The sequence below is a fragment of the Candoia aspera genome, chromosome 6 (assembly GCF_035149785.1).
Source record: "Candoia aspera isolate rCanAsp1 chromosome 6, rCanAsp1.hap2, whole genome shotgun sequence".
NCBI lineage: Eukaryota > Metazoa > Chordata > Lepidosauria > Squamata > Boidae > Candoia > Candoia aspera.
Genome location: NC_086158.1, coordinates 88,328,901 through 88,356,629, shown reverse-complemented (window position 1 = coordinate 88,356,629; position 27,729 = coordinate 88,328,901). Strand labels below are relative to the sequence as shown.

Here is a 27,729-nt window from a genome sequence, read left to right as displayed (position 1 = left end):
TTACCTAACACCAAAATTTGAGGGCTCTCTACCACTAGCTCTAGCAGTCCAAAAAGGGATCCCACTGGGCAGCAAAGTGGCTGGTACAACAGTAGAGCCCTAACTTGTCTCTATAGCCCGATCTAACATGAAGGCACGCATATCTCAGTATCTCAGGAGTAGAGTCCCTGGCCACAGGTACAGTGTCCCTCATAATCAAAGCCATACCACCACCTCCAATCTTAGTTTTGAGCTTGCTAAAAGACCCTATACCCAGATGACATAGTCACCCTTACCCGACCAGGTTTCATTAAAGCACACTAGATTTGCCATTTCATCCTGCCAACTCATGGATGTAAATTGTCTTATTGCAAACAGACCTGGCATTAACCAACTGGACCTTTATGCCAAGACTCCAGCAATCCTAATGAAGCTATTATTTTATTTATTTTATTAATCAAATTTATCACCGCCCATCTCCCAAAAGGGACTCTGGGTGGTTTACAATAAAACATAAATAAAAATATAAAACTATAAAGCACTATAATACATAATACAATAAATATAATAAAAACCTCGATGGCTGAAAGTTCTTTATGATTTGCAGGCAGAGCTGGGTCCTTCTAAGAAACTAACCATCCCCAAGAATGGCTACACTCCCTCCCTCCCCAGGCATAATTACAGAACCAGGTCTTTAGCTGTTTCCTAAAGTCCAGGGGGGAGGGAACCAATCTCACTTCTGGGGGAAGGATATTCCAAAGGGCAGGAGGTATTGCAGAGAAGGCCTGCCTCCTGGACAGATGGAATTCTCTTGCAGATGAGGTCCGTAGCATGCCCTCTCTGCACTACTGGGTGGGACGGGCTGATGTGATGGGGAGGAGACGGTCCCTTAGGTAACCTGGACCCGTGCCATATAGTGCTTTAAAGGTGATAACCAACACCTTGAATTGGACCCGGAAGCATACTGGCAACCAATGCAGCTCACGGAGCAAAGGAGTGACGTGTGCTGATCTTGGGAAATCCAAGATGGCCTGTGCAGCTGCATTTTGCACCAGCTGTAGCTTCCAGATACTCTTCAAGGGTAGCCCCATGTAGAGCGCATTGCAGTCATCTATATGGGAGATAACCAGGGCATGAGTGACCGTTTGAAGGGCCTCTCGCTCCAGGAAAGGGCGTAACTGGTGCACAACACGAAGTTGCACAAAGGCCCTCCTAGCCACAGCTGCCACCTGCTCTTTGAGAAGGAGCCGTGAGTCCAGGAGGACCCCCAAGTTATGCACCGGGTCTGTCTGGGGCAGTGCAACCCCATCCAGAACTAAAGATGACAATTTCCCAGAAATCGAGGAGCCATTAATCCACAGCCAGTCTGTCTTCCCCAGGCTCAGCCGCAACCTGTTGTTCCCCATCCAGGCCCCCACAGCCCCCAGGCACTCGGAAAGGGCGGGCACAGCATCACTTACTTCACCCGGGATGGAGATGTATAATTGGGTATCATCTGCATATTGATGATACCTCACCCCGTAGTGACGGATGATCTTGCCCAGTGGTTTCATGTAGATGTTAAAAAGGAGCAGAGGGAGTACTGAACCCTGCAGGATCCCACAAAGGAGGGGCCACAGGCCAGATCTCTCACTCCCTATCAACACCGACTGGGACCGACCCTGGAGGAAGGAGGTGAACCAGCGCAGAACTACACTGCCCACCCCCAACTCCCTAAGTCGGTCCAGAAGGATACCATGGTCGATGGTATCGAAAGCCGCTGAGAGGTCAAGAAGAGCAAGGATGGATGCACTGCCTCCATCTCGCTCCCGCCAAAGGTCATCCATAAGTGCGACCAATGCCGTTTCCATCCCATAACTGGGCCTGAAACCTGACTGAAATGGGTCTAGATAATCTGTTTCATCCAGAATCCTCTGGAGCTGCAAAGCCACCACTTTCTCAACCGCCTTCCCCAAAAAGGGGAGGTGGGAGACTGGGAGAAAATTGTCCAGTATAGTAGGGTCTAGTGATGGTTTCTTGAGGAGGGGGTGCACCAGTGCTTCCTTAAAGGCTGCTGAGAACACCCCCTCAAGGATGTGTTTACCATCGCCTGGAACCAGCCACATGTCACCTACTGCACTGCTTTCACCAGCCAGGAGGGGCATGGGTCTAATTGGCACGTGGTAGCATTTATAGTCCGAAGGATCCTGTCCACTTCCTCGGGTTCAACAGGATCTAACTGGTCCCAGATAACCTGGTGAGTATGTTCCCTGGGTATCTCCTCCGACTCTGTCTCACGCTTAGAGTCCAACTCGGTCCAGATCCAGGTGATTTTATCCTGCAGGTGCCCCGAAAATTCCTCCGCATGGCCCTTTAGATGGATGTCTGACTCCCCTTTCCCTAAAAGGGATCGGGTAATCTTAAACAGGGCAGCTGGGCGGCATTCTGCGGATGCAATAAGAGTGGAGAAATACTGGCACTTCACCACTCTTACTGCCACAAGGTAGGCCTTAATCGTGGCTCTAGCTTGTGTTTGGTTGGGTTCGGCTTTTGTCTTCCTCCAGCGATGCTTTAGGTGTCTCTTAACCCTCTTCAAAACCCTGAGCTCCTCCGTAAACCACGGGGAGTGCCGCATTTGAGTGGGCAAGAGAGGCCTCACAGGCACAATCCTGTCCAAGGCTCCGGCCGCCTCCCTATTCCAGGCAGCAGCCAGGGCCTCCGCTGGACTGTGCAGGAGAGACTCAGGTACAACCCCCAGCTCCCTCTGAAACCCAGCCATGTCCATCAGTCACTGGGGGCGGACTAATTGAATGGGTCCTGCCTCCCTGTGGAGTGGGGTGGCACGAGAGAATCTCAAGGCCACCAGGGCATGATCCGACCATGACAAAGGGGAAAGATGTAATTCTCCCCTCAGATCATCTTGCCACTGCTCCGACAAGAAAACTAGGTCCGGGGTGAGGCCACTGTCTCTAGTCGGGTCCTGAATAATCTGGAACAGGTCCATGGCTGCCATGGTAGCCATGAACTCCCGGGCTGCTTCCAAGGCCCGCCCCAAGGAAGGCAGATTGAAGTCCCCCAACACCATAAGCCTGGGGAATTCCACTGCCAAACCTGAGACGGCCTCCAGCAGCTCAGGCAGGGAGGTTGCTACGCAGCAGGGAGGCTGGTACAGTAGCAACACTCCCAACTGTTCTCGAGAACCCAGCTTGAAGAACAGGGTCTCACACCCGGCCACTTGTGGAGCAGGGCCCCTGATGGCCACTAGGGATTCTTGGATGACAACAACCACCCCTCCTCCCCTGCCCTGAGGTCGCGGCTGATGCCAGACTCGAAACCCAGCCAGGCATATCTCTGAAAGAGCAACACCTCCTTCAACGCCCAGCCAGGTTTCAGTAATACACGCCAGGTCTGCCCCTTCTTCTGTGATCAAGTCACATATGAGGGGGGCCTTGTTGTTTATTGGCCTGGCATTACAGAGCAACAGCTGAAAGTCAGGACAACCACGAGTCTGCTGTCCAGGACCTGGGTTCGAGCACAGAGGGCCAGAACACGCCACAGGTAACAAGCACCGGGGACATCTTCCTCTATGATGACCCGCCCTCTGGCTCCTGTCATATCGTCCCCTACCTGTCACCACCTCAATCACCTGCCCCGCCCGATTGTTGGAAAGTGGGATCATTGCCCGATTGGAGATCTCTCTTCAACTGTGACAGCGTACCAAGGCTTTCTGCCATTTCTATATATGTATAGGGTTAGGGTTAAATAGGTAAATTTCTTAAGAATGGTCTTATTTTTCTTGGTGGTCTTGTCAATTACCAGAACTACCTCTGATGCCACTGAGTTTTTATTGTTAATTAAGCAACCGCATAGAAAACCTGAAGTTCCAAGAGCAAACAGGTAGTTCTAATAACATTTGTGCTGAATAAAATTCAAGCAGTGCAAAAGTTCTATTATGTTAGCTAATGAAGAAGGTGGCTGATCAACAGCATGAAAATAAAGTGACCGCAAGACTCTGGCCAAATATAACTGCTTGTCCCCATCTGAAGGGCAAAAGAAACACTCCCCGTAAACTCATTGACGCTCTCTGTAGTGCTTACTACTGTTTCCAAGAGAAAGGGGTAAAGTCTCTGAATTCCCTCTTTCTCTATGGCTGGAGAAGTCTGAAATCCTAGAAAGCTGTTGTCGGTCAGTTTAGTTTATACTAAACTTCAATACTAGGGTCTACTGCGGTACAAGGCAGTTCCATATACTCCAATGAGCCTTTTCTTTAGCAAATTGTGTGATAGTAGGATTACCCCAAACAATTCAGTAATATAAGAAAATTGGATAGGTATGTTCTAACACACACATTCTGCAGTTAATTACAATTACATCTCACATTGCAGTTCCTCTGCTGCCCCGCCCCCCCAAATATTCCTGCTGGTACTCATAATAGTGATAAAAGCAATTTACATATATTTTGGTAATGTATACAATCTGTTAAATAGTTCTTTATTTTATTATTTATCTTCATAATCAAGAAGTATGAGCATGTATGTTAAGTATAGTGCATTATTTCTCTGTGGTTGGGAGAGGAAAACAGACTGCTAATTGAGTGTAGCTATGATTGATCTCAAAGAACACGGGCCAGTCATGGAAGAGAGGAAGGGCACAGTGAATGTACCATATATAAATGTCTTTTTCTTCCTTTTTCCTCCCATAAAGTACCTCCCCTTTGTCTTTTATATATATCTGCATTAGGTTATGTCAGCACAATACAGAAGACTGTGGAATATGATAATTACCACAAATAATTATTGCTACAATTTTCTCCCAATAAATTAATCCTAGTATACTGTAGTAGAGCAATATAGTTGCTAACAGTGCTTTTAACTGGAACTGGGTTCTATGGCACCGAAATAACAAAATTCAAAAATCAGGAGTTTGGTAGCATTTTTTCAAACTAACAAATTTTATTAAAAAGCAAACAATTTCATGAACTAGAGCTTATTTCATCAGATGTATAGAGTGGTTTGACTGAAATAGCACGTAAACTGGGATGAAGTGGAAGGGAGAAGGGAAGGAAGATCAAGTGGTTATGCAGTTCTAGGTTACACAAGAGACTGATTACAGGTACCTTATCAATTAACAATTGTAATAAAAATGGTAACAGACTTCAGTGAATAAGTTTCATATGTTCTCTGTGCTTTACTTTCCATTATTATATCAACATATAAGGCAAGGACTTTTTAGATTTCTCTTTGTGGTGCTTAGTTTATTTGAATATATGTATGAATAAATAAACCAGTCAACTATACATCTTGGGGCTGCCAGACTAGAATCTCAGCAAGATTCTTCCTTCATTTGAGGAATATTTTCTTTGTTCTAAAAGTAATTTTTTATGATGTTTAATTTTGTCTTTTGCTCTAGAGCTTTCAGCCATTGAGCCTATTGTTTTTCTTCGACCTTTTCTGGAAGTTATTCGTTCAGAAGATACTACAGGCCCAATTACTGGACTGGCTCTGACATCAGTAAACAAATTCCTTTCATATGCACTAATAGGTATGGATTGAGACTATTTTCTCTTTTATTATTATCAACTAAAATTGATGACTCAAAGAGCAATTACTTGTCTGAGAATTACATATTTATGATCCTAGGAGAATTGAAATTCTGTTTGGTTTTTATGATGAATAATTTTACATGGCTAAAAATAGAAATAATATGGATCCTCACTTAATGTCCCCCCGTTCAGCAACTGTTTAAAGTTATGACAGAGCTGAATAAGGGGGACTTATGATGGGTTCTCATAGTTGCGGCCATCACAATGTCCCTGCAGTCACATGATCGCAATTTGGGCACTTGGCAACTGGCTCTCAACTATGATGTTGCAGTGTCCTGTGGTCACGTGATCACCATTTGTGACCTTTACTGCCGGTTTCTGATAAGCAAAGTCAATGGGGAAGGTGGCAGGAAGATTCAGATGGCGATCACGTGACCATTGGATGCTGCAACAATTACTGTCAATAAGCAAGGACTACCTGTAATTTATTAAATGACTGCCCTCTTTAGCGTCTGTCTGAAGTTACAGTGGTGTTGAAAAAGTAACTTTACAACTGGTTCTCATGTAAAGTGTGTTGCAGTAGTCAAGAAGTGAGGTGACTAGGCCATGAGTGACTCTCTGAAGGGTCCCCTGATCTAGGAAAGGGTGCAACTGGTGCACCAGATGGAGTTGTGCAAAGGCCTTCCTGGCTACAGCTGACACCTGCTCTTCAAGCAGGAGCTGTGAGTCCAGGAAGATCCCCAGATTGTGTACCAACCCTGAAGAGGTCATGGTCAAACTTGGAATATTCCCAGATTTGGATGGCCCAAACACCCACAGACACTCGATAGGATTGAGAAATATGGCAGAAGTGAGATATAGTGATCGGTACCTTTGCCACAAGGTTTATTGTTCTTTTTTCTGAATGTTCAGAAGGTAAAGTCCTAATTGTTAATTTGAATTACGGTTCTAGTGGTACAACACATTTTATGGATGATCAGGGAAGGAGAAGGAAAGTCATGGAAATAAATGTGGTGTATTTTACTAGGAAATCTCTTCACACTGGCCTTGCTTTATTAAACATTCTTTTTTGTTGCATAGATTCTAATCATGAGGGCACAGCTGAGGGAATGGAGAACTTGGCAGATGCTGTAACACATGCCAGATTTGTGGGCACTGATCCTGCAAGTGATGAGGTTGTCCTGATGAAGATCTTGCAGGTATGGTGGATATAGTGGTAAAGTTTGTGGTTGAAGTTTCTTTTAGATTTATCTGTAATTCTGCAAGTACTGTGATGTACACTGTGATCAGAGCTTCATCAGAATCCTGTTAAGAAAGAGATTCTGACTAAACAGATGACACACAAAAATTGAACACCTTTAGCAAACATTATCTGACTTTGTTGGAGAAAAAAGCATGAATGTGAAATTGTAGAATGATTACTTTTTAGGGAGTAAGTTGACTCAGATGTTCCAGACAATAAGATGTGAATTTAATGTGCCTTTTGCTATAAAAACTGAACATTAGTTGCCCCCATTGGAGTCTTTTCTTCACAGTACCGTTTATGGAAGTGAATCATGCCCTGATCAAAAGAGATCTCTGCAGACCTCAGAAAAATGGTCGTTGATGCTTATGAGGTTGAAAATAGGCTACAAAACCATTGTCAAAGACCTTGGACTCTGCCAATCCACTGTCCAGCAGATAGTATACAAACAAACAAACAAAAGCAACACCGTAGTTACTCATCCCATGAGTGATCATCCATCCAGAATCATCCAAATGTAAAGCAGGCGGTACTCTGGGAGGTTGCAGAGAATTCCAGAATACTGACAAAGTATCTGCAGTGTTTCATTGTCTTACGTTCATGGGTCTTCGTAAAGAAAACACTAAACAAGAGTGGAATGCATGGAAAGATACCAGTTAGGAAACCACTGCTCTCCAGAAAGCTCATTGCTGTCTATCTCCTATATCATCTTACCTGGATGATTCCACAGGTTTTTGGAACAATCATGAAGCATGATGGTGGGAATATCATAGTTTGGGGCTGACTTGCAATCACTGAGGGAAGAATGGATTCTGGATTATACCAACAGGAAAGTTACAGAATATTTGTCCATGGGCTGAAGCTTAAATGAATGTGAGTCATGGAGCACAACAGTGGTCCTTACCACACAAGTAAATCTACAACAGAATGGCCAAAGCAGAAGAAATGTCACATTTTGGAATTTTGGAATATGAAAATGGAATGCCTTGACTTTAACACAACTAAAATATTGTGGCATGACCTTAAGCAAGTATTTCACACCAGTTAGCCCCAAAATATCAATGAGTTGAAACAGTTCTATAAAGAGGAATAGCTAAAGATACCTCAATCTGATATGTGGGATTCACCAACATTCAAGTTACTCTTGCTGAAAGAGATGCTTGCACTTTACTACATTTCATACACTTTTTCTAACAAAGACAATAAATGTTGACTCACTGAGTTCAATAAAGACAGTAACAGCATATACTATTTTGTATATTGTTTATTTAACCAGACTTTTTATTCACTGACCTACATAAAACTCAGACTACAATGTCAGTCACAGTTCTGCAAGATTATGTGTAGTTTTAAGGGTTCACAATCTTTCTCTCAGACTCTGTCCATAGAGACTGGTTTGGGAAATATTTTGTTCAGACTACATGCTATATCTATACTTGATCTAGATTGATGTGGCAGGGGAAGAATTTTTTTTGTTGTTGCTATCATTCACTTATATGAGACCAGTTGTCTAAATAAGGATACTCAAAAGAAGTATTCCTCCACTGCTTAGCTGACACTTAAGTGTTTCTTCATTATTTTATATGAATTTCCTGTGGTGTTAAAATGTGATTCGAGTATATCATTTCATATTGATTTGTTCTTTTTTCAGGTCTTGAGGACTCTCCTCCTTGCTCCAGTTGGAGCTCATCTCACAAATGAATCTGTGTGTGAAATCATGCAGTCTTGCTTCCGTATATGCTTTGAGATGAGGCTTAGTGGTAGGTCTGCAGTGTAAACAAGCAAACCACAAACATTCATATTATTTGGGCATATATTATGTCGGTATTAAATAAGTCTGGATGCTGTAATGTAAATAAGTACAAAATATGCTAAATGTGTATAATTGAGTTTATATTCCTTAATTTTTTTTAAAAAGTAGTAGACTTTGCTAATAATTTCCTGCTCTACTGTGTCTTTCCCTTTCTCATCTGTACATTCCTCTAGCTCTATAGTGCTACATAGTGTATCTTTCCTTTTCTTTCTGCACAGCTGAGGCTGGATTGGTTTTAATAAATTTCCAGTAATCCTTTGTAAACAACACTTGGAGGGAAGTCTACATGGAGAAGCCTCTAGATAATATCACATGGGATAATGACACCTGTGTTATTTGTTTTTGTCTTCAGAGTTATTGAGAAAATCTGCAGAGCACACTCTGGTCGACATGGTACAGCTGCTCTTCACAAGGTAAACTTTCTTGTGTTTGTCTCAGCACCGCTCAGATGGCCCTTCAAGGGTGGGAAGATTGCACACTTTCAAGTATGTTAGCGTTTATGTATGTGCATACTCTAGAACAGAGCTTTCCAAACTGCGTGTCATGACACTTTAGTGTGTCGGCTGTAGTGTGTAGGTGTGTCGCGCGGTCAAGGGATCATACAGGTACTGCGCATGCGCAGTATGCTTAATCGAGTCTAAACAGCTGATTCCCCATGACTTCTGGTGATGCAGCTGCACCTGCAGTGCGTTAGTCGAGGGATCATACAGGTACTGCGCATGCGCAGTATGCATAATTGGGTCAAAACAGCTGATTCCCCATGACTTCTGGTGATGCGGCTGCACCTGCAGTGCATTAGACGAGGGATCATACAGGTACTGCGCATGCGCAGTATGCATAATTGGGTCAAAACAGCTGATTCCGCATGACTTCTGGTGACGCGGCTGCACCTGCAGTGTGTTAGTGTGTCACCAACATGAAAAGTTTGGAAAGCTCTGCTCTAGAAAGTCATCCACTCCAAGTATTACTGGTCCCTGCAAAGCTTCATCAAAATGTATGTTCTCCATAGGTGGGTTTATGCCTCCAATGCAGAGTAAGCAAGAACATTATAATATATGAAACTGAGCAATATGTTATCACATAATATGGAGAATACAGATTAACTAAAAATAAAGGCTTCAGTCACTAAAGGCTGCCCTAAATTTTTAGTCTTATTCTCTCCAGGAAAACAACAAACTCATCTCAAAGAGCATGACAGACATAAGTGTTAATGTGCAAGCCTCCTAGTGAACCCTTTATGTTTCACCTGGCTGAGATCCTTCAGCCTGAGTAGATCTCAATAGATCATCTGTTTTTTTAGAGGCACTTGGAAAGCAAATGTTGTCATGATTTTCCATGATTGTTCAGTAACTTGTTTATTAGACAGATTTAATCTTATAAATCAGTGCATTGCAGATATTTAAATATTTTCTTGTGATCCCAGAATACGGCAGTGATCTAAAGACTGAAAAACTGGTACTACCACTGGAGGCCCAAACACACTGCAGAACTGGAAAGCTTTAAAAATATCTAGCATGACATCCCTATCTCCTGCTCTAATGATAAGCTGTACCCCCACCTCTGAGCACTACAGTCCAGAAGCAGTTACAGGTAGTCTACCCAGTGGAAACTCCTGAAGAAATAAAGCTAGAATCCCTTAAAGAATATCCACATTGCAGACAAGGAAGTAGACTGTAGAAGAGGAATCTGGCTGAAATAAGACTGCTGATGCTGCTGAACTATAGTTGCAGGCAGATTCAGTCAACATCAACAGTTGCGTGCAATGATGAGAGTTATAGCTTAGTGAGATCCTCGGGGCCATACATTCTCTGTTTTTGGTATCATAGAATCAGAGTTGGAAGAAGTCAGGTAGGCCACTGAGTCCATCATGCTCAGAGATGGAATCCAAATTAAAACATTCCAGACCTAGACACCCATCTGTTTGGATGAACACCCAGTGAAGGGGAGCCCACCACCTCTCTGAGTAATTGGTTCTGCTGTAAAAACTCCTGTTAGGAGTTTTTCCCCCCTAAATTCAGTCAGAAGCATCTGGTTGGAAGCAGTCTTGTACGTCTTCTAGTCCAATCTCCAGCCCAGAGCAGAAATCCTCAGGCCATTGTGAACAAAGGGCTGTCCAACCTTTGTTTGAAACCCTTCAGTGATTGAGCACTCATGACTCCAGAAAGCGAGCTATTCCACTAAATAGCTCTCATGGTCAGGAATTTCTTCCTTATTTCAAATTTGGATGAATAGCATAACGTGGTTGCATAAGTGTGCACACCCTTAAGCTAATACTTTGTTGAAGCACCTTTTGATTTTATGACAGCATTTGGTCTTTTGGGGCAGGAGTCTCTCAGCATGGCACATCTTGCCTTGGGAATCCTTGCCCACTCTTCCTTGCAGAAGCACTCCAAATCTGCCAGATTGCGAGGGCAGCTCCTGGGCACAGCCCCCTTCAGGTCACCCCGCAGATTTTCAACTGGATTCAGGTCCAGGCTCCGGCTGGGCCATTCCAAAACTTTGATCTTCTTCTGGTGAAGCCATTATTTTGTTACAAAAGCCATTTGGAGGTATGCTTTGGGTCATTGTTGCATTGAGAGGTGAAATTCCTCTTCCTCTTCAGCATTTTAGCAGAGGCCTGAAGGTTTTGTGCCAAAATGGACTGATATTTGGAACTGTTCATCATTCCCCCCACCTTGACTGAAGCCCCAGCTCCAGCTGAAGAGAAGCAGCCCCAAAGCATAAAGCCACCACCACCAGGCTTCCCTGGGGGTCTGGGGTACTTTGGGTGATGCGCAGTGTTGTTTTTGCACCAAACTTACTTTTGGGAATTATGGCCAAAAAGTTCAACCTTAGTCTCATCAGACCATAACATATTTTCCCACATGCTTTTGTCAGACTTGATGTAGGTTTTTGCAAAATGTAGCCAGGCTTGGATGTTTTTCTTTGAACTCTTTTTTTGTTCTTTGGAAATACTCTGTTCCATGTGAAAAAATTAGAGCCACAAGCCATTTTTTTTCAGAACTGTAAATATAAAAAAGGCCATTCCGAATTGTAACCAGTTTTTTTTCTGATTAATCTTGTCAATAACATTTAAGCTATGTCCTATATTATTTGTCATATATTTTTTAAAACATTTAAAAAAAATTATTTTCTATCCCACCTTTATTATTTTTATAAATAACTCAAGGTGGGGAACATACCTATTACTCCTTCCTCCTCTTATTTTCCCCACAACAATCACCCTGTGAGGTGGGTTGGGCTGAGAGAGAGGGACAGGCCCAAAGTCACCCAGCTGGCTTTCATGCCTCAGGCAGGACTGGAACTCTCAGTCTCCTGGTTTATAGCCAAGCACCTTAACCACTAGACCAAACTGGCTCTTTTTGGAACAAAGCCTGTCTGGCTAGGGTGTATCATTTCAGTAAGAAAGTCAGGTAGTCTATTAGGTTAAATAGGTTAAACAGCAAAGGACCAAGAATGAAACACTGACGCTTCCCTCCAGTTTGACATGGAGCCATTGGCTTATACATGTTGGATGCTTAACCAGCTCTAATGATAATATAGCCCAGCCCGCGTTTTGTCATCTTTTCTACTTTGCTGAAGTCACGGTATACTATGTCCACTGCAATCCTGTAAACAACTAAAGTGCAGTCTGTATCAAAAAAGGAAGCCTGCTTGGCTTGGCATGATTTATTCTTGATAAACCCATGGTGGCTCCTGCAAATGAATGCATTCTTTTTTAAATGCTTGCAGACCTATTGCTTAATCATCTGCACCTGAGTTCAAGCTGACTAGTGTAGTTCCCTGGGTTGTCCTTCTCCCCATTTTTGAAGATGAGAGCAACATTTTCCCTTCTCCAATACTCTGATACTATACCTGTCCTCCAAATTAAAAACTGCTGAACCAAAACTCAGTCGAGAACTACATTCAGATTTGTCTATAAATATCTTCTTACCATGATTGTCAGTTAGCAGCTATTTTCCCTTCCCCAGTAAAACAAAACAAAGGAATCTAAAACCATGCTGTGTAGCCCATGGATGCCAGTAATGGATTTAGACAGATAAGGTTTCATAAAATGCTTTATGAAAAACCCTTTTTTTATACTTTGAATAATTAGCTAGTATGCAGTTACACAGATTTTTGGTAATTACAGTTGAATTTAGCACAATATCCAAAATGGTCTAGAACAGGAGAGAATGATTTGCACTGATTGCCAGCTCCATCTTTGTGGAGGTTGTGTTAGCCCTTCAAGTTAGGCCGGTCAAGAAACAGGCATGGCAAGGATTCCAGGAAACTTTTTAATTCTTACAGGGTAAAATAAAAGAATCTTGAAAGCCTGTCAGTATTTCTCTCTGCCCTACCTTCTACCAGACAAAATCAAAGCGGAGGTATTTTAGGTTTCTCACATTTTCCTCTTTTTTAGGACTGAGTAATCTTTTCTGAAAGTCCACTCATAATGGCTTGCTCATACCTACCCTTTTCAAAGGCCAGGACCACATTTCTTCACAGATTTTGCCACTAATTTTCCTCAGGTTTTAGGCAGGGAGTGTATTTAGCCAAAAAGAAGTAAAAAATGAACACATTAAGTTAAAGCATACAAAATTGTTATCCCTGCTCATTTCAGTGTCACCATAGTAACAATGCTTTTTGTGGTCCTCAGAAGCCAAACATTGTTTTAAAAAAATATCCAGAAATAGGTTGTGTTCTCCTACTCTAGGAAGATAGTTTTATGTTCTCTTTGTGAGTTCTCAGGAGCACCTTGCTGGATGTAGTTGTGAAATATGCATAACTGGTGTCAACCATTGACCATTAACTCATGTATCTAGTTTACTTTTTCAAGGAATAATAATCTTAGCTTTAGTTTAATTTTAGTTTAATTTACTTTAATTAATGAACATAATGAGACAGGTATACATCCAGTCATTTTTTCCAACAGTTTTACAAAGGGAATTGCCCAGATCTGTACCTTTCTTTAGTTCTGTAACTAAGAATGACAACATTCACAGTCCAAACCCCTATACCGAGATCTTTTTCTGAGACCATCTTGACTAAGAGACAATGATCTGACCTAATAAATCATTTTCTAAGAATATCAGTTCTAACAGAATTCTGAACATACGGATTAGTATGGTTTGTTGCTTTTCTGATTACTTTTTGTAATGTTGATTAGAAGAAGGTAAGGAAACTTCTTCTGTCCAGAAGGTAAGGAAGCTGCGTATAGAAGAAAAGTCTCTTAATCAAAGCATAATACAATTCCATTATAATTGTCTGCTGACTGTTAAGAAGAGTACTTTCTTGGATTTCTGGGGAAGAAATGGCGAACTGAAGACAGCTCCACAAAAAGGGGGACTGACGACTGCACTGGAATGAAGTTTCCTCAGTCTGTAGCAGAAGTTTTAAATGCAAGTTTAAGGACTTAATTTTTTTTTCTGGTACAAACAGCAAAAGGGTGATTAAAACTTTGATTTTAGAAAGTCACAAACAGTCTAAAGGTCCAGATAAATTTGAAATAAGATTTTGGAATTAAATTACAAGAGAATCCTTTCCATGGGAAAATGGTTTTGTTTTGAATTCTGAAAAATTCTGAAAACCCCCCCCCATAATAAGATACAACTTTAAAAATTGGATGCTAGAAGGAATGAAAGATTATAATTAAAGGAGAAGAACATGCAAACTTGACTTACTAGTATAGAATGAAGCAAACTATTTCAGCATTGGATGTATTGAAGGATATTTTTGAACAATGGACCCAGAAGTTAATTTTAAGAGTGTCTGCCTCTATAGATAGGCTGTGTTTAAAAGATGCTATGGAAGAGGAACAAGTATTACCTGACATGATAGAGAGTGATTTGAAAGTGGATTTACAAATGACAGGCTACAAGAATGACATAGAAACAGATGTTACACTAGACATAACAAAAGAAACTGGCTGATGTCTTAATAATTAAAATGTAATGGTTGCCTAATCCCAAATACTCAGTCTCTCAAGCTCGGGCTTAAAGATAACTGATTTATTAAAGGAATAGTATGCAAATACAGAGAAAGCTGAGAATGAGCAAAAGCGCGCCAAATACAAACTTAAAAGCCTTGCCTGCAAGCCAGTCCCGCCCCAGGCACCCGTCAGTACGCGCCCCCTCCCAGGTGCTAGGAACCGTTACACACGCCTGGGAAAGTAACCTTGAACAAGATCGCAAACCCAAACATACATTCCAAAGCTCCAAAACAAAAGAGGGCGCAGGAATGGAAAAAGCCCGAACGAGTGAAGCGAATGGACACGGAAAATGACTTGACATGTGAAACGTTACAATGTTCACAGAACATTGAAATGGGAAACATGACATATCGCCCCCCCAAAAAAACAATGCTAAGGAGCGGGTTTGTCAGGGTAGGCAGAGTGAAAGCGTGTAACCAGACGAGGTGAGTGCACATCAGGGGCAGCAACCCATTCAGGATGAGGGAAATGTTTCCAGCGAACGAGGTACTGCAAAGTGGAACGCTGGCGACGAGAGTCCAGGATCTCCGAAACCTCGAAGTGTTGCTGGTTATCAATCATGAGAGGAGGTGGTGGAACCGGTTGGGGATGCCAGCGGTCCGACGGCAGGTAGGGCTTGAGCAAACTGCAATGGAAAACAGGATGTAAACGTTTGAGGTTGTGGGGCAAATCGAGTTTAAAAGTAACAGGGTTAATTTGTGCCACAATAGAAAAAGGACCCACAAACTTAGGGCCCAGCTTCTTTGAAGGTTGTGGTGACTTGATGAACTTGGTCGACAAATAGACTTTATCCCCTACAGTGAAAGCAGGTTCAGGGGAGCGTTTAGCGTCAGCATGTCGTTTATAAGTGGTTTGGGCATGGAGTAGAGCCTGCTGAATGTTTAGCCAGGAGTCTTTGAGAGAGTCAGCCCAGTCAGTGAGTGAGGCTGGTAGGGGCTGCGGGTGCGGGAGTTCAGGGATTGGAACGAAGTCCCGGCCGAAGACAGCCTTAAAGGGAACTTGGCCAGTGCTCTGATGTACGGCATTGTTATAAGCGACTTCAGCAAAAGGGAGTAGGTCGACCCAGTTGTCCTGTTGGTAATTGACAAAAGCTCGCAGATATTGCTCAAGAGTAGAATTAACCGCCTCCGTAGAGCCGTCCGTCTCCGGATGCCACGCGGTGGAGAGGGCTTGCTTGGTGCCCAGCAGTTTCAAAAATGCCCGCCAAAATTGTGACGTAAATTGTGTGCCCCTGTCACTCACCAAACGGGCGGGGATACCGTGAAGGCGGTACACGTGAACGAAGAAGAGGCGTGCCAGCTGTTGCGCGGAGGGGATAGATGCGCATGGAATGAAATGGGCTTGTTTCGAAAAAAAAATCTTTAACCACCCAAATGACGGTTTTTCGTTGACTGGGGGGTAGGTCAACGATAAAGTCCATGGAGATGTCCTGCCAGGGGACGGATGGGGTGGCAACGGGTTGAAGGAGACCTTGAGGCTTGCCTGTTTTGCACTTTGTAGCTGCACAAACAGGGCATGCCGTGACATAGGCTTTAAGGTCTTTAAGCAACGTTGGCCACCAGAATTGCTGCCGAACCAGGTGGAGTGTTTTTAGATATCCGAAATGCCCAGCCAGCTTGTCATCGTGGCAGCGCTGGAGAATTGTCTTGCGCAAAGCGTCAGGCACATAGAGACGATCGTTGCGCCAGGCAAAACCGTCAGTGAAAGTTACAATGTTTTGATTTGTTTGTAACCAAGTATCATTTTTAAGGTGGAGCAGCAACTGTTGTTGCAAATCCGATGGAATTGGCAAGCGCGGTGAGCGGTTGGGAGGCGGGGCGGCTGGAGGCTGCGTTTGATGCGCTCGCGCCTGACTGCGCATCACCGCTGCCAAACTCAATTGCTTTTCGGTCCAGACCGTACCTTGGACTGTTGGCCCTGGGCCAGCATCTTGGGGTTGGCGGGAGAGCGCATCAGCTAAAAAGTTTTTCTTGCCTGGTATGAATTTAAGGGTGAAGTCAAAACGGCTGAAAAACTCAGCCCAGCGAAGTTGTTTGGGGCTGAGTTTACGACTGGTGCTTAGTGCCTCCAGATTCTTATGGTCAGTCCAGACTTCAAAAGGGTTTGAAGCCCCCTCTAATAAGTGGCGCCAAGTCTCTAAAGCAGTTTTTACAGCGAAAACCTCTTTTTCCCAAACATGCCACCGTCTCTCTGTTTCGGTGAATTTGCGAGAGAGGTATGCACAGGGTTTTAGGGTGCCAGACTGGTCTGACTGAAGTAGTAGTGCTCCAACGGAGAAATCAGAAGCATCCACTTGTACTATGAAAGGTTTGGTAGGGTCAGGATGCTGTAAAATTGGTTCAGTAATGAAGATTTGTTTGAGCACTTCGAACGCCTGTTGACAGGTCGGAGTCCATTTAAGGAGCGCTCCTGGGTTTTTTGAATGCCGCGTATCCCCCTGCGCTTTAGTTTTCAACAGTTCGGTAAGAGGGAGGGCAATTTCGGCAAAATTTTGGGCAAATGCCCGATAGAAATTGGCGAATCCAAGGAAACTTTGTAATTGTCTCCTGGTACATGGAGGCTCCCATGCTATAATAGCTTCCACTTTGGCAGGGTCCATTTCAATGCCCTTAGCGGAAATTCTATATCCCAGATAATCAATTTGTGATTGATGGAAGGCACATTTGGACAGTTTAGCATACAACTCTGCTTTTCTCAATTTGGTAAGCACCTGACGCACCAAGTGAATATGTTCTGACATGGTTTCAGTATAAATCAATACATCATCCAAATACACCAGTACTCCCTTAAACAGGTGGTCATGCAAGACCTCATTGATAAGTTGCATAAAAACCCCAGGTGCCCCCGACAAACCAAAGGGTAAGACTTTGTATTGAAAAGCCCCGAGAGGACAGTTAAACGCTGTTTTCCACTCGTCCCCTTCCCTTATGCGAATGCGAAAATAGGCTTCTCATAAATCCAGTTTTGAGAAGATTTTGCCTCTGGCCAGATGTGGTAACATATCTTTGATCAGGGGCAAAGGATATTTATTTAATATTGAGACTGCATTGAGCCCGCGAAAATCGGTACAGAGCCTCAATGAGCCATCCTTTTTTGGTCTAAAGAGGACAGGAGCCCCCACCGGGGAGTTAGCAGGCTCAATGAAACCCCTAGCCAGGTTTTTGTCAATGAACTCCCTTAGCGTAGCCAGCTCTTTGGGAGACATGGGGTAAATCTTTGGGTGAGGTAACTTTACATTAGGTAAGAACTCAATGGCACAGTCTGTTGTTCGGTGAGGTGGCAAGCGATCTGCTTCCTTTTCCCCAAACACATCAGCTAGATCTTGGTATTGGCTGGGCAAGCCTTCTAGTGGTAAAAGAGTTTGTACTGTAGTGCTAGCCACCCGACCTCCCTCCATGTCCTCTAACAAGTCCTTTTCAGGTACTTTATAAAATCCATCAGCAAACGTTACTGTTCTATGTAACCAGTTGATAAAAGGGTTTTGTTGCACAAACCAAGGCATTCTCAGAATCACCAAAGGGCCCCCCACCGGAGCTACGACAATCGGCAATTTCTCCCAATGAGTGCCCATCTGTAAAGCCACCAGTCCTGTAGAGTGTGTGACTGCCTTCCCCCCCGCCATGGTCCCATCCAATTGTGTGAAGATCATGGGCCGTGGCAGAGGGAACACGGGCAGTTCTAGGGCAGCTACGACATCAGGATGCATCAGTGAACGAGAACAACCCGAGTCCAGCATGGCCCAGACTTCGACAGTCTTAGTTCTAGAGCCCAATTTTACTTTGACAGTCATTGTAGGGAAGTTCCCACTCACCGAATCGTGGTCGCGCCCGGTTTCCTCCACCTGTCCAAGGGCGCCCTTCAGGACAGGTGGAAGGCATTTCCCGCCGGTTTGTCAAATTGTAATTCCTCGTCCTCATCCCCAAATGGGAGGTCCGGAGGGTCGAGCTCAGCACAGGCAGCCTTCATCTTGCGCGGCAGGGAGGGTGATTTTCCCGGCGCTTTCCCGGGCCGCTCTTCTGGTCGGCGCCTCGGGCACGAAGTAGCGCGATGCCCCTCTTTTCCGCATCTTAAACACTGCCCTCTCGCCAATCGCCGTTCCCTTTCTTCTTCCCAGGTTTTCGGCTTAGGGCGACTCGAAAGTCCAGTGGCACGAGCCCCCTTCGCGGCTCGGGTCTGTCTCATCTCCTTACTCTGGGCATACATTTGTAGGGCGCTTTCCACACTGCCTGCCAACTGTATCCAGCCATATAACGTTTTGGGATCGTCCCTGCCCAAAGCCCAATGGAAGATTTCCGTCTCCAGCCCTTGCTTGAACATCTCTACCAAAGTCGACTGGGACTAGTCTTCCACCTTCCCCGCCAGGGCTTTAAATTCCAAAGCGTAGTCTGCGACAGAGAGAGTCCCTTGGTAGAGTTTTCTTAGGGCGTTCTTCGCTCTCTCCTGGGCTAAGGGGTCTTCAAAGTGCTGTTTCAGCGCCCACAAAAACTCATCAAAGTCCTCTAACTCGGTGGCTTCAGCTTGGCACAGTGTTACGTACCAGTCAGCTGCCCTCCCCTTCAGCTTATTGGCAATGAAATTAATCTTGCCTTGTTCAGAGCGGAAATTTCGGCCCCAATCTTCCATATAATGTCTAGCATTGGTAATGAAGGACAGGGTGGTAGGGTCCCCATCAAACTTTACCCCAAAAGGTGGGAAGGTTCTTACCGGCTCCACCGGCTGTGGTGGCTTCGCAAACAACAGCGGGCGTCGAGCCGCCAGTGGTGGCCGATCTCGAGACGCCCTTGACTCTCTTCCCCCCACGGTCCGGGGAGCTCGAATCTTGCTTCTTCCCCTGAATGACAGGGAACTCCGTCGGGGGGGGGGGTAACAGCTGAGAGGGTTCCTCTTCCCAGTCTTCCTGTAGGGACCCCGAACTTTTAGTGGCATCTTTGATGAAAGTCACTATCATTTCCATCTTGTCCTCTATGGCTTTCATGCGGGCAGGAGTGACCGGCTCTTCTAGGGGTCTGTTGGTTACCACCACCCTTGGGGATAAGGGGATTTCGGGTTCCCAGGACGGCTGTGGAGATCCCCCCCCCCTGTGCTGCTCCCACTTCGGGCTGGGGTTGGAGTAGACCCCCCGTGGCACCCTGCACCGCTGACAATAGCTCATCCAGTTGAGCATCTCGCCTCTCCCGACTTGCGGCTCTTTGCGCTCTCGAAGTTGGAGCTACCAGAGTCTTCGTCGAGTCCGGCTCTTCTTCGCTCCCCTCACTCTCACGAAGCGGAGGTTCGATCATCGCTAGCGCTCCTCTCTACCCAACTTTGGATGGGGCTAGCGGAAAGTAATTAAATGATTCTCAGATTTATGTAATGGTTGCCTAATCCCAAATACTCAGTCTCACAAGCTCAGGCTTAAAGATAACTGATTTATTAAAGGAATAGTATGCAAATACAGAGAAAGCTGAGAATGAGCAAAAGCGTGCGAAATACAAACTTAAAAGACTTGCCTGCAAGCCAGTCCCGCCCCAGGCACCCGTCAGTACGCGCCCCCTCCCAGGTGCTAAGAACCGTTACACACGCCTGGGAAAGTAACCTTGAACAAGATCGCAAACCCAAACATACATTCCAAAGCTCCAAAACAAAAGAGGGCGCAGGAATGGAAAAACCCCGAACGAGTGAAGCGAATGGACACGGAAAATGACTTGACATGTGAAACGTTACAATGTTAACAGAACATTGAAATGGGAAACATGACATAAAATGAATATACAAATAACAAACCAAGAGAGTGACCTGGATAATTTTCCTATATTGGATTTACAAAAGTGGCTTGTTAAAGTTTTGAAGAACTTTGTGAGAAGGGACAAAGAAAAAAAATGAAAAAATCAAGTTTTATGACAGTTTTTGAAGGGACTAAAGATCGTTAGAAGTAAAAGGAAGGAATATAAAGTTGGTTTATTTAATCAAAGTTAAAATAGATATATTGCCATCTCTGGTAATCCTTAATGAACTTTTGCTGACATCAGGACTGAAATGATGGGTTTTATGGATTTGTTTATAGATAAGACATGGGATATGGGAAGAAAAGATCATTCGTTGTATTTTAAGGGGAGGTGATAATGTACTAAAATTATTGATATTTGTGATGAATGGGGAAGTCACTTCTTTATATATTTTCTTTTCTTTTTCTTTACTATATTCTACTGTGTGTAAAAACATTGTAGACTCCCTGGCATTGTATGTCATATGCTAAATAGATAAATACTGCACCATTTTTTCCTTTAGTTTGCATTAGTTTCTATTGTTGTAAATTGTAATGTTTAATAAAAAAATAGTATATATAAAAAAGAAGAATATTTTCTTATATTCCCTGTTCCTAAAACCTTTGTCTGCTTACATTGTTCCAGATCATCTCAGTTTAAAGAGGAGCCTAAGAGCTATGTGGGGACCAACATAAAGAAGGTAAGATCCAAAATAGAGAGTGATGTGATGGAATGTGTCTCCAGAGGGGGAGGTGATGTGATGGACTGTAATAGCACAGCAGGTTCTCAGAAAGGACAGTGCACATTCCAAGGAGGAGGGTGAGACAAGAGACAACACAGTCCTGAGTTGGATAGTGGACAGAGGAAGAGATTTAGGATAGCCACTCCCTAGAATCTCCCAAGGAACAGTATATCCATTAGGTTAGAGTGATGCAGATTTAGTCTGGCAAGATTCTGTCTAAAAGGTGTAAGCAAATAAAGAACTGGACTTTGGCTGGATTGCTTCTATGTGGTTCTTGGGCTGAGCCCGACAAGTATTGCTCTATTGACCCCTTTACTTTTAAGTGCACCTACACCCTCCTCCTCCTTGTTTGTCCCATTGGTTGAAGGGTCGACTTGTTTCACTGTATCTGCCATTTGACATCTGTGGTGTCCCTGATTGATTGATTGATTGATTGATTATGTGCCATCAAATTGGTGTCAACTCTTAGTGGCCACATAGATTTTCTCCATGATGATCTGTCCCTAACCTGGTCTTTCTGGTCTTCCAACAGTCCACTCATTACCACTGTAACTGAGCCCATCTACCTTGCTACTGGTCATCCCCTTCTTTTTCCTTCCATCTTTCTTTCCATTAAAGCCTTCTCCAGAGAGTTAGGTCTTCACATGATGTGTCCAAAGTAGGATAATTTGAGTCTGGTCATTTGTGCCTCAAGTGAGAACTCTAGGTTGATTTGTTTGATGATTCGTTTGTTTGTTTTCTTCACTGTCCACAGTATTCTCAGGAGTTTTCTCCAACACCAACTTTCAAAAGAGTTAATACTCTTTCTATCCTGTTTCTTCAAAGTCCAACTTGCACTTACATAGAATGTCACAGGGAATACCATTGCTTGCACTATTTTGATCTTTGTAGGTATGGACACATCACAGCATCTGAGTATCTTTTCCAAAGCCTTCATAGCTGCTGTACCAAATGCTAGTCTGTGATGTATTTTGTGACTGCTTATTCCTTTACAGTTGATGGTTGATCCTAAAAGGCAGAAGCTATCTACCAATTTGATATCTTCATTATCATTTCTGAGGCTGATTGTTGTACCTGTTGTCATTAGTTTGGTCCTCTTTATATTTAATTTTGGTCCCATTTTTCACTATGCTCCTTGATGTTTATTAGCAGACCTTGCAGATCCTTTGCATTTTCAGCTATTAGATTTTTGGCATCAGTGTAACACAGTAATTGATGTTTCTTCCTCCAATTTTAAATTGAATAAATAATGGGAAAGTATATAGCCTTGTATCACTCCTTTGTCAACCTGGAGCCAGTCTGTTTTGCCATGTTCTGTTGATACTGTGGCTTCCTGACCTGTGTATAAGTTTCTCATGAGGGCAATGAGATGTTGGGATTCCCATTTTTCTAAGCACATTAAGAGAAGGAGAAGGAGAGAGAAGGAATATTGTTGTTGTTGTCATAGACCAGAATTACAGATAAATGCACATTAAAATATAAGTAAATAAAAACAAATCAGAATAAAAAATATATTACAATTGGTGGTGGGTTCATCAATGGGCAATCAAAGTCTGTCTGATTTTACAAACAATATAGCAAAATTTGGCTATGTTTGAGGAGACTGAATCATACTGATCTGATAGCAACAACTGAACATTAAAAAGATGAGAATTTTCTGTGTGTTTTGCCAGGTAAGGAGTTATAAGGTGGTTCCTCGGATTTTTATAGACGGTTCAGTATAACAGAACATGAGCTGTTTTTCACTAGCCCCTTGTCTGCAGAGGCTCATAGGGGACTTTTTTGTATTGGCCCTGTACTGGGGAGAGTGTTGAAGTTGTCCTGTTAAGACTATGAGACAGCAGGCAGAATTACTATTAAATTCTTTATTTACAATAACTATTTACAACAGCAAAAAGTCCTTGTAATAGAATAGGCAATGCAATTCAATCAAGTCCACCCAGGCAGTAAAGGACACCCAGGCAAGGCTGCAGGTTCAGATTATGGCAAAACAGTGAGGCAGAACTCAGCTAATTCTCTTATTGAAGCTGTAAGACTCGGTGGAGCTAGAGTGCGTGGCAAAGAGGAGGCTGGAGGCACAAGTCTGTGAATGGGCACGCAGGTTGGACTAGGCTGGAATGCAGAGGCTAGACAAGGCTGGACTGGAGCACCTAGGCAAGGTTTGGATCTGGAGACAAGGCTGGACTTGGCTGGAGTGTCAAGGCAAGGCTCAAATCTGGAGACAAGGCTGGATTTGGCAAGAACATCACAATGAGGCTTGAAACTGGAGGCAAGACTGAATCGTGCTGGAGCAATGAGGTGAGGCTTGGAACTGGATGCGAGGCTATGCTCGGCAGGGACAGCAAGGAGAGGCTCGACTGGAGCGATGTGTGCAGGAAGCAGGTCTGTGATGGCAGAAGGGGCTGGCTCTGGTTCCACGCTGGCTAGAGGCAAGGCTTCTGACTGAGATAAGGACTCTTCTGCAGATGCTGTGAGCTCGAAGGATCAGTTGTCTCTGGCAGCTTGCTCTTGGCGCGCCTGCCTTTTAAAATGATCCTTTCCGTGCCTTTTCTCACCTGCAGCCAATTGGGCTGCCTTTTGATTCGCGTGCTTCTCTGCTCATCTTTCTTGAGCGCTGATTGGAGGATTTAAATCTCCCTCCGAAGTTTGTCCAATCAGTGTCTCTAGTTTCTCCCGCTCTGCTGAGTCACTTTTGGTTTTTATTTCTCCAAATCCTTCCTGATACGTTTCGATTTCCCCTTCTGACTCAAGGTAAGTTTTGTTTTCGGAGTCAGAAGCTGACTCAAACCTCACAGAAGTATGCTACAGTTAATGCTCTTTGGAATTTGGTGACGGTTATATGATGTAAAATCTCGCTGGTTTGAAAAAGAGGGGTTGGCTACTTAGAAAAACATTCTTAGAGCAGACTGGTTTTGTTGGGCTTCCAGGTCCTTGATATGCTGTGTGAATGCATTGAGCGCACGCTCATAGCCCATCATTAAGGATGCCTCCCTGGAAAAGATGTTGGAGTTTTTGTGAAATTGCCCTGGTCCATACTGATTTGTAATTGTCCTCAATAAGGAAAATTCAAACCTGCAGGAAAAAACAGTAACTTCAGCCAGTATGCTGTGATACAGTTCCATGTACCCATTTCAACTTTGAAAAGGTGAAAGGTCCCCTGTGCAAGCATTGAGTCACGTCTGACCCTTTGGGGTGATGCCGCTTTTGCAACGTTTTCTTGGCAGACTGTAGCAGGGTGGTTTGCCATTGCCTTCCCCAGTCGTCACCTTCCCCATCTCGGAAGGTTGGAAGGCTGAGTTGACCTGAGCCGGCCACCTGAGAATCCAGCTTCCTCTGGATTCGAACTCGGGTTGTGGGGAGACTTTCGGTTGCAATACTGCTGCCTACCACTCTGCGCCACACGAGGCTCTATTTCAACTTTAGTCAGCCCTTAATACTATGTTTGTAATGCAAGGGGGCTACCTGGAAAAAAGCCCATAAGAATTTTGATTGGACCCTTTCAGGAGAGTAAAAGAGGACCTAGCTGGGCACTGAACAGTATTTGTATGCAAGCCTTAGCTGAATATAAAACTTCAGTGCTGCTGGGATATGCTGTGCTCCTCTGGTGAAATTAAAGAATTGAATTGCAGTCACTGTTTTTTGAGCATTTTGCATAACATTATTTTGGTGTGCACTACTTTTAGTGGAACTGTAGAAAACCATACCCAGATATTTAAAGGATTTCAATATTTTATCTTCCAGGCATGCAGTTTATGTCTTTTTGCAAAGATCAGGATCTTAGTTGTGATATAATTGGTCCCAAGTGCTTCTCAGAGCAATAACTGGTCAGGGCATTCAGAGATCCTTTAAGTCTAGTTGGTGATAGAACTACTACATCGTCTGCATACAACGAAGTTACAATATATCTGTGAGCTAATTTGGGGGGTTGATCTTCTGATTGATTTATTTTGGCCATGAGCAGATTTATGTATAGATTAAGCAGCAGGGGAGCTAAGATGCATTCCTGTCTCACTTCTCTGTAAGTTGGAATCTCATTAGTGTGGTGGCCTTGCATACTGCATACTGCATACTTTGATTTTAGAGTTCTTATAAAGATTATATATAAGCAACGGTATCCGTCTAACTATGGTAGTGTTTATAAGCTTAGTCCATAGTCTTGCTCTGGGAATTAGATCAAATGCGAACCTAAAATTAATAAATGCTGTATATAAAACTGAGCCTGTTTTATATGTATATTTTTCATCCAGATGTTGAAGTATAAGGGCATGTCCATAGATAGAATGCCTGGCCCTAAAGCCTGCTTGCTTGTCTGCCAATATGTACTCTAGGTTGATCCAGTCAATTAATTTGTTGTATAAGCATCTGGCATAGAACTTACTTAAGTATAATAAGAGGCTAATAGACCTATAATTAGCAGGCAGGTCTCTGGTGTGCTTTTTGTAAATGGGTACTATTTAGGACTAGGCCTGAGTCCTCTGGGATCTGAGCATTACAGTCAATATAAGTAAACAGGAAAACCAAGAACTGGGGTCCACCATTCCAAATTATTACATAATATTTCAGCAGTAATAAAATCATTCCTTGGAGCTTTACTAGGCTTTAGCTGATTTATAAGAGTCTTCATTTCAGCACTTGTGACAGAGACCTAATTGGGGAACAAGTTAACATTGAGATTTAGGTCAAATTTAGGAGAATCTTCTTGTACATTTAGTGCTCTAAAGTGGTCCTCCCACACAGACACAGGTAAAAGGTGGGGAAGTGAAAGGGGCCTATCAAAAGGTGGGAAGCTATCAGGCACCAGAATAAAATGGAATTTCTGGCTTGAGATGATGCTGCCAGGAAGTCCCAGTGAGTTCTCTTTTCTTGTGTTGTAATAGGAGTGTGTACTGTTTTTTTTCAAGGACATAAAGTCCTGGATGGGGTGCTCAGCTGGGTTCTCTTTATATAATATGAATTTTCTAATCAGTTTACTCTTGGCCTCAAAACATTCCGTGTCAAAAGGGCTAAGAGGGATGAGCCTCCCCCTATGTTTTTCTTTCTTCCTCGGTATCTGAATGGAGAATACTGGCTGGAGTAACTGAATGAGTTTGGTGAATGTCTGCAGAAGGGAATTCCCAGACCTCTCTTTAATATAATAAGGTGAAATTGCAATGCTGCATCAGAAAGAACAGCTGAAATGTTTGCTCATTGAGTTGCTGAGTCCATTTGGCATGGATCAGCCCCAGCTCTAAATCTGGTTCCAAGGTTGGGGTAGTGTCTGTTTCCAGGAAGAAATTATTGAATGCTTTTATAACTATAATAGCAGAAGGATGGTCACTATCAGATCGATTATCTAGATAAGAATGATAAAATTCCATGAGATTAAAATGCAATCACTCAAGAAAGGTTTTAAAACCAACCCAGTGGGAAAAGTTGCCAGGGAAATCACCACTGATAGATCCATTCAATAGATACAAATTTAATTCATTGTTTGTAATAAACACAGCCCCTTGTAATCCCCTTTTGAATCTTTAGGTTGCTGAGTTAATGAGGGGGCACATTCCACAGCTTGATATAATCAACACAAAGTCCTTTCTGTAATCAGTGAAGCTCATATTGTAATGGGCTGTGAGAATAATCTTGAGGAACAGGAGGATGAGCTACGGCCAAGGTCAGATAAGAGAATTTTACAGTAAGTCCAAAGCAGGAATGTAATTTGAGAAAATATCTCAGACTTGACCCTCCCCAGTTCTCTTTAGGATAAAGGCAGGGAAAGGAGAGGCACATTTAGAATTGCAAGATTCTGTTACTGTAGCCCTATAATAAAAGAAGTTTTAGTATTTATAACGTTGTTGTTCAAGTCTGACACAATATTGACTTCTTTTTAGTATTCTTTGGCTTTCTCAGTTATCCAGCGTGAATCAGCAATGTCTCATATTCCTCTGCCTTTTCTAATATCAGCTTGAACATCTGGCATCTCTTTTTCCATGTAGGGCTCTAAACTGTGTTGGGTGATCCTAAGCATTATTTTGCTAGGGTGTGAAATTAAGGATATTATACAATAGTTTGCACACTTTGTTAAGTCTCCTTTTTTTTGGTATTGGAATGTAGATTGATCTCTTCCAACCTGTTGGCCACTGTGTCATTCTTCAGATTTGCTGGCATAGCTTACTTTACTGATTCTCCTTCTGTTGCTTGCCATATTTCTGTGGGTATTCCATCAGTTCCTGTAGCCTTCCAACTTGGTAATGACCGGAGTACTGATCTTACTTCATCTTCTAATACTAGAGATTCTTGCAAGTAAGGAATATCTTCCGGGGTATCTTCAGTGTTGACATCTCTACTGTACAGTATTTCGGTATACTCCTTCCATCTTTGTTTGATCTACTTTGAATTGGTTACTATCTGTCCATTGTTGTCTTTTACCATACCTGTCAGAGTGGAGCGTAGTTAATGGTGTCTGAACTCAATACTCTGTCACGATTTATTGGGGTTGAGTAGCTGGGAATAGATACGTGTAGTTAGAGTTGTAACACAGAGGTGCAGGGGAGAGAATTGCCAGCATTCCATTCCAACAGAGTCGTTGAAGGTTGTTTTGGGGAAGCTGCTTATCAAGGTCAGATAGTTGGCACCATCTGGAAAGTGATGCAGATTCAAAGCGAAAGTGGTGGGGGTGCATAAAAAAGCGGAAAAGTGCTGGGCAGTTTATTCTAACGAGGAGGAGGGGTTGGCAGTGA

At 43.4% G+C, this 27,729-nt stretch overlaps 1 protein-coding gene across 7 annotated transcripts in view; it reads left to right on the top strand.

Annotated features, from left to right (window-relative positions):
* Window positions 1–27,729, top strand: part of GBF1 (golgi brefeldin A resistant guanine nucleotide exchange factor 1) — a 210,712-nt gene that overhangs the window by 62,407 nt on the left and 120,576 nt on the right. For all 7 annotated transcript variants that reach the window (XM_063307612.1, XM_063307608.1, XM_063307610.1 and 4 more), the window contains exons 4-8: window positions 5,368–5,499; window positions 6,581–6,699; window positions 8,395–8,503; window positions 8,909–8,969; window positions 20,917–20,971. In XM_063307612.1, the coding sequence (XP_063163682.1) occupies window positions 5,368–5,499; window positions 6,581–6,699; window positions 8,395–8,503; window positions 8,909–8,969; window positions 20,917–20,971 (476 nt within the window). The remainder of the gene's footprint in view (window positions 1–5,367; window positions 5,500–6,580; window positions 6,700–8,394; window positions 8,504–8,908; window positions 8,970–20,916; window positions 20,972–27,729) is intronic.